This window comes from Dreissena polymorpha, chromosome 15, assembly GCF_020536995.1.
Source record: "Dreissena polymorpha isolate Duluth1 chromosome 15, UMN_Dpol_1.0, whole genome shotgun sequence".
NCBI classification, from domain to species: Eukaryota; Metazoa; Mollusca; class Bivalvia; order Myida; family Dreissenidae; genus Dreissena; species Dreissena polymorpha.
Window position 1 is genome coordinate 53,370,372 of NC_068369.1, and position 12,720 is coordinate 53,383,091.

The 12,720-nt window shown below is 38.1% G+C and overlaps 1 protein-coding gene across 7 annotated transcripts in view; it reads left to right on the forward strand.

Moving 5' to 3' along the window:
* LOC127859291 (signal transducer and activator of transcription 5A-like) overlaps nt 1-12,720 on the forward strand; it is a 68,592-nt gene that overhangs the window by 28,590 nt on the left and 27,282 nt on the right. For 4 of the 7 annotated variants that reach the window (XM_052396534.1, XM_052396533.1, XM_052396537.1 and 1 more), the window contains exons 9-13: nt 3,193-3,354; nt 5,808-5,942; nt 7,085-7,220; nt 10,429-10,480; nt 12,204-12,280. In XM_052396534.1, the coding sequence (XP_052252494.1) occupies nt 3,193-3,354; nt 5,808-5,942; nt 7,085-7,220; nt 10,429-10,480; nt 12,204-12,280 (562 nt within the window). Of the gene's footprint in view, nt 1-3,192; nt 3,355-5,807; nt 5,943-7,084; nt 7,221-10,428; nt 10,481-12,199; nt 12,281-12,720 lie in introns of all 7 variants that reach the window. The other 3 variants (XM_052396538.1, XM_052396536.1, XM_052396539.1) reach the window with 3 other exon arrangements.

A 12,720-nucleotide genomic window follows, 5' to 3' on the forward strand; every position in this document is an offset into this window, starting at 1 on the left:
AAACCATTGAGCCAATTTCAACTAAATTTCATGTGGAGCATCCCTAGGTCATGGGACAAAAGAATTGTTAAAAAAATTTGGATCACATAACCAAGATGGCCACCATGACCATATATGGTAAAAACCTTAAAAAATCTTCTTGTCAGAAACCGCTCATCAGATTTTCAAAAAATTTCACAGGGATGACCTTTGAAGGCTCCCCTGAAAAAGTTGTTCAAAGAAATTTGATTCGTCAAAAAACATGGCCGCAGGAGCTCGTTGAACTTTGCATGTTTATTCGTTTTTGCCTATTTTGTGAAAACTTTCAAAAATCTTCCACATTTTTTGTCCGATCCTTTCCAAATTTGCACAGTGTCTTTATATCAATGAGGACACGAACCCTACAAAAAAAAAGAGCATTATTGGTCCATGAAGTACAGAATTACCTCTCCTTGAATTGAGAAAATGGTGTTTATGCAATAAAGTCCAAATTTTTCATCCAATTCTTTCCAAACTTGTTTATATATCAGATTAAAGAGAATAAAATTTTCTTTATTACGGTTTTTCTTTCATGAAAATCAATAAAGGATAAGTGTTATTAATCGTTGCTTAATTAATGAACAATGCGAATTATCGGTATTGATTTTTTTCCTGACATGCCGTCCCAGATATTAACCGCTTTCAGCTGTAGACTGTGCATCAATACATCGCCGTGTCATTGACCTGAAAAATTCATACGCAGTCGGCATTAACACCGGTCATCGAGACAAATTACTGATGTGAAAACAAATCGTACATCGTAGAGGATTAAATAAACAATTACATCTGATTAAAGATTAAAGATTGCTGCCGATTTAAATCAATTTAAGTACTTTTTGCGTATATTTGATGCCGAATGGGAAGCTGTGTTTAGACTTAAGTTGAGAAAAATGGCAACGAGATACTTGCCTGTTGGTAGCTAAAGAAACTTCAGCGTACAGTTTATAATGGGTGGCCATTCCCCGCTGTAGTCTACGGGCGGGTAGTGAACTGGTTGAGAAAAGTGGAAGCTTGTGGAAAAGCGGTTTGAGAAGTTTGTAAGAAAACCCTGAATTATCAGTCTTGTGGGAAGAAGGCATTGCGTCTCCACGCAGAGGGCCCTTATCACATAAAGAATATAAGAACCATCAAGACCAACCAGGTAGGGTTTTTATTTTTTTAAACTAACACCCCGAATTAGGTCGTATTTTCTGTTGCTAAAGTTTACTGTTTAGGTTGTTTTGCATCAAAAATCGGCAAGATTGATCTAGCAAATTTGCCAATTTTTTTTTATTAATAACGTATGATTCATTGATTGTGAGCTTTTAAAACATTTTGACCTTTGAATAAAGCATAAATCAGGAAAAGAATTTTAACAGTAATTGAAAATACGATCAAATACGCCATTTTTGCTGACTGGGACAGGTCTTTTTTAGTTAAATAAAATGTTATATTGTCCCCAACATATGAGCCCAGCAGCAAGAAATGTTTTTTTTTTTACTTTTTGTAAAACAAATATGGGCAACCTACCGTAATCCAAATTCGCCGACACCTTAATTTGACGATGTTCTATTTTTATCGATTAAATGGATGATTATTGTCTTGGAATCATTTCAAAGTAATACAGCCGAGTTTAAAATTATTATTTTGTGCTATTAAACATTCATTATTTCTTAAATTATTTGCTAAATATTGCTTCATGTAACCGTTACATCGTCAAATTTGGGTCACACCAGGATACAATTATTTAGCATTCAAACAACGATTGGGATAAAAACTAGGGGAACCCATGCTGAAATTTTCAATTTTAACTGTTTAGCAGAAGCCACCATACCCAATTTTCTTAGGTGTATGTGGAGGCCTCTGGCAGCATGATTCTGTGAATATAAATGGTGACATTTGATTCTGCATTAATTAAACATGTATTATTGACTTTTTTAAAGTATGTGTGAAAAATATAATTTGTAACCACTGTTACAGGTTTTATCTGGTTCTTCAAAAGCAACACCTGCAGTCGAGTCCATGCCAGACAGAGGGTGCATGTGAATGAATTGCCTTTTGACTAACTTTGTGTTTTTTATCAAATACATGAAGATTTTTAAATATATGTGTATGTTGTTTTTTTTAAGAAAATAGAATCACCAGAACAGGTACAGGCACCCTTTAAATGTGTCGAATCCAGGAGCTTCTGGGGGCCTCTGGCCCCCTTGTCCCCTGGACATACCGAGGGCCCTGTGGCCCCCTGGCCCCCAGCTTTAAGTTCAGGATTTTCAAAATATCCAACTTTGACCCCTGCAAATGCTTTGCTAAAACTTTGGCTACAGTTTCTAAAATTTGGCTACACAAAATTCCATTTGGCTTAAATGTTGGCCACAGAAATTTTTGGGCAAGAGGAGCCCTGTTTGGATTGTATTTGGGTCATCTGGGGTCAGCAACTAGGCACTAGGTCAAATAATAGAAAAACCTTGTGTAGACTATAGAGGTCACAGTTTTCATCAGATTTTATTGAAATATAGTCAGAATGTTTGTCTTGTTAAAATCTGGATAGGGATTGACTTTGGGTCATCTAGGGTCAAAAACTAGGTCAGATTAAAAAAACAAACTTTTGTAGACAGTAGAGGTCACAGTTTTCATTAAATCTTTATGAAATTTGGCCAGAATATTAATCTTGATGAAATCTGGGTTGGGATTGTATTAGGGTCATCTGGGGTCAAAAACTAGGTCAAATCATAGAAAAACTTTGTGAAGACAATAGAGGTCATAGTTTTCATATGATCTTAATGAAATATGGTCAGAATGTTTATCTTGAAAATATCTGATTTTGGAACGTATATGGGTCATCTGGGGTCAACAATTAGGTCACCGGGCAAATTCTAGTAAAACCTTGTGTAGATGAAAGAGGTCACAGTTTTCATCACGTCTTAATGAAATTTTGTCAGAATGTATTAATTAATGGAATTTGGCTTGGGATTGTATATGGGTCTAATAAAATTTAAGTTCATGAAGCAAGGTTAGTCAGGTGAGCGATTCAGGGCCATCATGACCCTCTTGTTTAGATTTTTCAGATTTTTTACCTTTTATATGACTGAAATTCTGTTTAGTACCAACACATTAAAACAAAATAATAGATATGTAAGATAGTTCTTTACTTTCAATCCTTTTTAAATGCCATGATTTCCTGGCCATTGTTTTCAGGTGTGAATCCCTTGCGGACCTGATCTGGCGCAACCGCCAGCAGATCCTCAGGGTTGACTCCTTGCGACAACAGTTGCCCATTGAGGTTCCTGAGGGATATTCGGACATTCAGCCTGAACTGAATCAGGCCGTCACAAGTCTGCTTTCCTCTCTTGTTACAAGGTACACGTATTATATTTATGTAATTTCTATCTCAGCGGTTTTTTCTGCTGTGTTAAAAAAGGCTGTAAAACGGACTAAATCCCACAGCAAACGGACCTGATCCCAAACCGAAATTGTAAAAAAATCCCAATTTCACAAAAGGAATTTGTTTTTGTTTTTTAGAAAGAAGTGTCTAATTATTATTAAATATCAATATCTCAAATTAATTATGCCCCCCTTCGAAGAAGAGGGGGTATATTGTTTTGCACATGTCAGTCTGTCGGTCGGTCCGTCCACCAGGTGGTTTCCGGATGATAACTCAAGAACGCTTAGGCCTAGGATCATGAAACGTCATAGGTACATTGATCATGACTCGCAGATGACCCCTATTGATTTTGAGGTCACTAGGTCAAGGTCACGGTGACCCGAAATAGTAAAATGGTTTCCGGATGATAACTCAAGAACACTTAGGCCTAGGATCATGAAACTTAATAGGTAGATTGATCATGACTTGCAGATGACCCCTATTGATTTTCAGGTCACTAGGTCAAAGGTCAAGGTCACAGTGACCCGAAATAGTAAAATGGTTTCCGGATGATAACTCAAGAACACTTAGGCCTAGGATCATGAAACTTGATAGGTAGATTGATCATGACTCACAGATGACCCATATTGATTTTCAGGTCACTAGGTCAAAGGTCGAGGTCACAGTGACCCGAAACAGTAAAATGGTTTCCGGATGATAACTCAACAACGCTTATGCCTAGGATCATGAAACTTCGTAGGTAGATTGATCATGACTTGCAGATGACCCCTATAGGTTTTCAGGTCACTAGGTCAAAGGTCAAGGTCACGGTGACCCGAAAAAGTAAAATGGTTTCGGGATGATAACTCAAGAACGCTTATGCCTAGGATCATGAAACTTGATAGGTACATTGATCATGACTCGCAGATGACCCCTATCGATTTTGAGGTCACTAGGTCGAAGGTCAAGGTCATGGTAACCCGAAATAGTAAAATGGTTTCCGGATGATAACTGAAGAACGCTTATTCCTCGGATCATGAAACTTAATAGGTAGATTGATCATGACTCGCAGATGACCCCTATTGATTTTCAGGTCACTAGGTCAAAGGTCAAGGTCACGTAGACCCGAAATAGTAAAATGGTGTCCGGATGATAACTCAAGAAAGCTTATGGCTAGGATCATGAAACTTCATAGGTACATTGATCATGACTGGAAGATGACCCCTATTGATTTTCAGGTCACAAGGTCAAAGGTCAAGGTCACAGTGACAAAAAACATATTCACACAATGGCTGTCACTACAACGGAGAGCCCATATGGGGGGCATGCATGTTTTACAAACAGCTCTTGTTTCATAAACATCTAACAAGGTATATAACTACAATTTATATGTTTTTTTTCCCAAAAGGGGCAGGGAAAGGCCTGATGTGTCAATATTTGTTGATACAAAAATCCCAATTTGGTCCATTTTGTCTATAAAACATTCCCAAATTTGCCATTTATTGAATTTAAAACATCCCAATTTGACTAGATACCTTTTCCCCAGATGGCTAGAAACCCCTGAATCTTATCTTATTACAATATTAATCAAGAATATAATGTGCCAGTCTATAATTGCTGTATTTGCGTGTACAACATTAATATAACTGGTATATACTGTGTCCATCTTTATCTGCAGTAATAAGGTATTAAATATTAATCTACAAATGTATATACTGTGACCATCCATATTTGCTGTAATTAGGTATACAAGGTATATACTGTGTCCATCTTTATCTGCAGTAATAAGGTATTAAATATTAATCTACAAATGTATATACTGTGACCATCCATATTTGCTGTAATTAGGTATACAAGGTATATACTGTGTCCATCTTTATCTGCAGTAATAAGGTATTAAATATTAATCTACAAATGTATATACTGTGACCATCCATATTTGCTGTAATTAGGTATACAAGGTATATATTGTGGCCATCTTTATCTGCAGTAATAAGGTATTAAATATTAATCTACAAATGTATATACTGTGACCATCCATATTTGCTGTAGTTAGGTATACAAGGTATATATTGTGGCCATCTTTATCTGCAGTAATAAGGTATTAAATATTAATCTACAAATGTATATACTGTGACCATCCATATTTGCTGTAATTAGGTATACAAGGTATATATTGTGGCCATCTTTATCTGCAGTAATAAGGTATTAAATATTAATCTACAAATGTATATTCTGTGACTATCCATATTTGCTGTAATTAGGTGTACAACGTTCATCAAACCAGGTATATAATGTGACCAAATATATATATCATTCAACAAGGTGTAAATAAGGAAACCAGCTGCTAAAACCTATTTTAACTGACATTAAGCAGTTGGGCTGTAGTGTTATGAATGGTATTCAATTTTCCTCTAACGTTATAGCATTTGCATTTGTATTATTTCAGTACGTTCATAGTAGAGCAGCAACCCCCTCAGGTGTTAAAGACGAGTGCGCGATTCTCAGCCACCGTGCGACTGTTGGTTGGAGGCAAACTTAACCTCAACATGTTTCCCCCACGTGTCAAGGCAACAATTATCAGGTACCTCTGTCATTTTATGAAAGCAAAATACTTTTACACTAGTCAAGATTCAGGAAAACTGAGCTTTATTAAAGTGCATAAAGTGTCCACTCATGCCTATCAGGGATGACACTTATGGAATTTTTTGTTTTAAGGAAGTCTAGTCTAGGCTGAAAGTGTTGAGCCTGATTAGCCTGTGAAGACTGCACAGGCTTATCAGGGAATACACTTAACGCATACGTAATAAACTCAGTTTTTCCAGAATGTTTCTTACATGTTTTTGCTGTGTGTGAAATAAATGATAAATTATTATTAGTCTCTATAGCCAATCATAAAACAGAGGTTGGCAGGTTTTTATTCCTCAGCCCAGTCATCCTCCCATTGCCTCAGATTCAGGTAGAGCAGTTGTCAGCTACTTCTACGTTAGCGTTACCGATCGCCGAAATCGCCATTGGCGATTACAATTCCTAGCTGGCGATTAAAAATAAAATTTTCATGAAATTGGCGATTGAAAAAAAATAGACCCTATGCTTTACAAATGCACACTCTAAATGCCTGTTTTCAGGCCGTATTAATCGCCAGAAACATCGCTAAGATTACACAGATAACATCCTTACCGGAAAGGCCCCAGGGGATAATGACGACCGCCTAGGTCGATAATCGACATGGCTAATGTCAAGCTTTACACTGCGACCAGACTTTTTTAACGTTTGGGTTACTTGGCTATTTACGCGATGACTGAATCACTGAAGCGTGCCGTGTATGACCTATGCTATAGATGTTATGATTCAACGTTATCGAATCGACCAGTACGGAATTGTCGTTTAATCAGATGGGCGGAGTTATGGCATTGACATAGCCACTATAAACTAAATAGCCCCAAAACGCACCACAGACAATCTAGGATCAAAAAAAAATCCGGGGGGGGGGGGGGGGGGGGGGCATGCCGCCGGACCCCCCCAGATTTGGCGACTAAGTTTTTTTCCTTAGCGCCAACCTAGTACTCGCATAAGTATGTTCACGAAGTATTGGTAAACAAATTGATTTAGGTGTTGATTGACTAACCGGCATGATACCACTGAAATACTGTTGAAAATGGAGAAAAAAACTAAACTACAAAATAAATACTGGGAGATAAGTTTCAATATTTTTTTAATTTTCAGTGAGCAGCAAGCTAAGATACTGCTGCAGAATGTGGAACCTCCTAGGGGCCAAAAGTGTGGAGAGATCCTTAACAACGAAGGGCAGATGGACTTCCACAACGCCACAGGGCAACTCAGTGTGGTCTTCAGAAATATGGTAAGAGGCACAGAATCACTGTGATCTTATGAAATATTGCGAGAGTCGAGTGATCACTTTTAGAAATAAGACTGAGTTTCGTGGCTCATTAGGAATACGTTACATCATCAGAAATATGGTTAAGTATAAGAAAGTTCCAGAAGGATGATTAAGTGTCACATGTTTTTTTTGTATTGTAACATATTTGTATGCCCCCCGTAGTTGAACTGTTCGTCAGTCAGTTTGTCAGTCCATCAAAAAAAAAACTTAAACGTTGGCCATCACTTTTGCAATATTGAAGATAGCAACTTGATATTTGGCATGCATGTGTATCTCATGAAGCTACACATTTTAAGTGGTGGAAGTTCAAGGTCAAGGTCATCCTTAAAGGTAATTTTTTTTTTTTTATCATGCCCAATCTTCATGTTACTTTGTCAAAATGTTTGTTTTAATGATATCTTGGTTGAGTTCAAAAGTGGTTCCGATCCGTTGAAAAACATGGCCGCCAGTGGGCGGGGCAGTTTTCCTTATTTGGCTATAGAGAAACCTTGTAAACACTCTAGAAGTCACAATTTTTGCCCAATCATCATGAAAGTTGGTCATAACATTGGTTCAATTGATGTCTCGGACGAGTTCGAAAATTGTCGAGATCGGTGAAAAAACATGGCCGCCAGTTGGCGGGGCATTTTTCTATATATGTATATAGTGGCAGTTTTGCCTATTTGGCTTTAGAGAAACCTTGTAAACACTCTAGAATTTCCAATTTTTGCCCAATCATCATAAAAGTTGGTCGAAACATTGGTTTTATTGATATCTATGACGAGTTTGAAAATGGTCGGTATCGGTGAAAAAACATGGCCGCCAGTGGGCAAGGCATTTTTCTCTAAATGTATATAGTAAAAACATGTGAAACCAGTAGAAGTCACATTTTTGGCCCAATTTTCATGAAATTTGCTCAGAACATTTGTTTCCTTGATACGAGAGTTGAGTTCAAAAATGGTTCCGGTCAGTTGAATAACATGGCTGCTGGGAGGGGGGCAGTTTTCTCATTATGCCCCCCGAAGAAGAGGGGGTATATTGTTTTGCTCATGTCGGTCCGTCCGTCCACCAGATGGTTTCTGGATGATAACTCAAGAGCGCTTATGCCAAGGGTCATGAAACTTCATAGGTACATTGATCATGACTCGCAGATGACCCCTATTGATTTTCAGGTCACTAGGTCAAAGGTCAAGGTCACGATGTCCAGAAATAGTTAAATGGTTTCCGGATTATAACTCAAGAACGCTTATGCCTAGGATCATGAAACTTCATAGATACATTAATCATGACTCGCAGATGACCCCTTTTGATTTTAAGGTCACTAGGTCAAAGGTCAAGGTCACAGTGACCCAAAGCAGTAAAATGGTTTCCGGATGATAACTCAAGAACGCTTATGCCTAGGATCATGAAACTTCATAGATACATTGATCATGACTTGCAGATAACCCCTATTGATTTTCAGGTCACTAGGTCAAAGGTCAAGGTCACGATGACCCAAAATAGTAAAATGGTTTCCAGATGATAACTCAAGAACGCTTAGGCCTAGGATCATGAAACTTTATAGGTACATTGAGCATGACTCGCAGATGACCCCTATTGATTTTCAGGTAAAAGTTCAAGGTCACGGTGACCCGAAATAGTAAAATGGTTTCCAAATGATAACTCAAGAACGCTTATGCCTAGGATCATGAAACTTCATAGGTACATTTATCATGACTCGCAGATGACCCCTATTGATTTTCAGGTCACTTGGTCAAAGGTCAAGGTCATGATGACTAGAAATAGTAAAATGGTTTCCGGATGATAACTCAAGAATGCTTATGCCTAGGATCATGAAACTTCATAGATACATTGATCATGACTCGCAGATGACCCCTATTGATTTTCAGGTCACTAGGTCAAAGGTCAAGGTCACAGTGACCCAAAGCAGTAAAATGGTTTCCGGATGATAACTCAAGAACGCTTATGCCTAGGACCATGAAACTTCATAGATACATTGATCATGACTCGCAGATAAATCCTAATGATTTTCAGGTCACTAGGTCAAAGGTCAAGGTCATGATGACCCGAAATAGTACAATGGTTTCCGGATGATAACTCAAGAACGCTTAGGCCTAGGATCATGAAACTTCATAGGTACATTGATCATGACTCGCAGATGACCCCTATCAATTATCAGGTCACTAGGTCAAAGGTCAAGGTCACGGTGACCCCGAAATAGTAAAATGGTTTCCAGATGATAACTCAAGAACGCTTATGCCTAGGATCATGAAACTTCATAGGTACATTTGATCATGACTCGAAGATGACCCCTATTGATTTTCAGGTCATTAGGTCAAAGGTAAAGGCCACGGTGACCTGAAATAGTAAAATGGTTTCTGGATGATAACTCAAGAACGCTTATGCCTAGGATCATGAAACTTCATAGGTACAATGATCATGACTGGCAGATGACCCCTATTGATTTTCAGGTCACTAGGTCAAAGGTCAAGGTCACGGTGACCTGAAATAGTAAAATGGTTTCCGGATGATAACTCAAGAACGCTTATGCCTAGGATCATGAAACTTCATAGGTATATTGATCATGACTCGCAGATGACCCCTATTGATTAACAGGTCACTAGGTCAAAGGTCAAGGTCACAGTGCCAAAAAATGTATTCACACAATGGCTGTCAAGGTCACGGTGACTCAACTTAGAAAAATGGTTTCCAGATGATAACTCAAGAATGCTTACGCCTAGGATCATGAAACTTCATAGGTACATTGATCATGACTCGCAGATGAAATAATGATGAAACTTGACCAGGATGTTTGTCTGGACAATATCTAGGTCAAGTTTGACATTTGGTAAAGATTGAATGAACCGACTCCTCTAAGGTGAGCGAACTAGGGCCATCTTGGCCCTCTTGTTTTTCAAAGCGGCGCAGTATTGTGTTTCTGACGAACACATCTCTTGTTAGATATAGGTTTAAGGATAACATATATTCATCATTATGTGAAGTAACAGTTACAAAGGACTAACATCAATTGTGTGTGAACAGTTTACAGTCTGTGTCAAACAACAATGGTTTTTGTATCCACTGATGTATAGTGGTGGCATCTGTTTTCTTTGGACATCTTTCTACTTTTTGGATACTTTATGTGCTGATATAATGTCATGCTCACCCCTCAATACTGTGTCTATTTTAGACCCTGAAAAACATCAAGAGGGCTGACAAACGCGGAGGAGAGGTACATGCAAGTATCTCCAATTTTGTTTCCTGTTACTTGCATCTTCATTATTTTTATAACAGCCCATAGTGTAACATGAACCTACATCTTTACTTAATACCCATTACTTAGCCCCCGCCTAGGAATATTGTTTTGGCATTGTCCGTTTGTCCGTCAGTCCGTCTTTCCGTCCGTCCAGAGCCATATCTTTGTGCTTTGGCGGATTTCATTGAAACTTGGTATGAGTATATATATGGATCAGAGGATGATGCACGCCAAATGGCATTGTATACCATCTGTTAATAACGGAGTTATGGCCCTTTAAATGCTTTTTTGAGTGTCAAATATAAAACTTTTGTGTCCAGAAGCATATTGGCGGGGAACATCAATTCAACGAATTTGCTTGTTTTATCTTGATAGAATTAAAAGCCTATGGCTTGTATAAAATAGTTTGAGTCCCTTTCCTGAGAAGAATTAGCACTTGATGGCCTTGGAAAGATCTGTACAATGTCCATAAGGGACCTTGACCTCCCAGCCGCTAGGCAGACACTATATCCACTTTATCCACTAAATCTTTATTTCTATCTTGAAGTTTTGCAACAAGTTCAGTACCAACAGAGTAAATTATTTTACTTTATTTTATTGATATATTCCTAGTCTATTTTTATGCCCCCGGTAGGTTGGCATATAGCAGTTGAACTGTCCGTCAGTCAGTATGTCAGTCTGTCTGTCCGTCCGAAAAAACTTTAACATTGGCCATAACTTTTAAATATTGAAGATAGCACCTTGATATTTGGCATGCATGTGTATCTCATGGAGCTGCACATTTTGAGTGGTAAAATTTCAAGGTGAACATCATCCTTCAAGGTCTAGGGTCGAAAAAACAAAGTCAAGGGATGTAATTAGCTGTAAATGGACATAGTTATCTGACCTGCCCAGGTATATATTTCTGTTAAATAAATCTAAGCGGCGCAGTAGGCAGCATTGTGTTTCTGACAAACACATTGTGGTTAAAGGTCAAGGTCATCCTTTACAGTATACGGTAAAAAATACAGATTTAAGGGAATAAAAAGCTTTAAAAAGGGAAAAAATTATTCAATATTGAACATAGCCGCTTTATATATTGGCATGCATGGGTATCTCATGGAGCTGCGCATTTTGAGTGGTGCATATGCAGTCACGGTAGTGGCTTTTAATTATTTGCTGCTAAAATAGAGATTTGTTACAGACAATTATTTTCAAGGGAAGTAATTTATATAATTATAAATCTCATATATATTTCCTTACCAAGAATTGAAGTTCTTTTCACAGTTACTGTACAGACTTATTATTTTTATTATTTTTAACCCAAATGATTGATTTTTTTTAAATGATATAATTATAATTTCTTTGATGTTCATTACATACCTGTGGACTTATGTCCATAGATACATGATCAACTCTGGCTATGATCTCTTTTAAACCACAGGCCTTGGTTGTCAGTGATGTCTGACATGGTCATAATTGACTGTGAGACCCTCCCTCCCCCCCCCCCCCCCCCCTGGTTGGATTGGACAAAATTCAAGGGAAGAAATAACCTTTAAAGGGAGATGATTTCTACACCTGCCAAGTGATGAATAGAAATTTTATTTCAATGCGGCGCAGTAGGGGGCATTGTGTTTCTGACAAACACATATCTCGTCTTCTTTAAAATTATGTCAGGATTTTATTGTGTCCTCAAATTAAAAGTGAGTAACATCTGCGATTTCAGACAGTTGCGGAGGAGAAGTTTTGTATTCACTTCACATCTGAGTTCAACGTGGGTGGTAATGAGCTGAAGTTTCAGGTCTGGGTGAGTTCTTGTATTTTGCTTCCAGCTTCATCGTGTAGCCGGCATTCTGCTTCCTGCAACGATGCACCACTATTATTGTGCAGTGTGGGCGCGCAACGATGCACTACTATTATTGTCAAGTGTGGGCGCGCAATAAAGCACTACTATTATTGTCCAAAGTTGGTTGTAAGATTTATTATGCTCCCCCAAAATTTATTTTGGGGGGAGCATATAGTCGCCACTTCGTCTGTCCGTGCGTGTGTGTGTGCGTCTGTCTGTCCGTTCGTGCACAATTTTTGTCCGAGCTATTTCTCAGCAACTAATGACCGGAATTCAATGAGACTTTATGGGAAGCTTCACTACCAAGAGGAGATGTGCATATTATCAGCGGGTTCTTGTCGGATGATTTTTCACAGAGTTATGGCCCTTTGAAATTTTCTATAAAAAAATTCTTGTCCCCC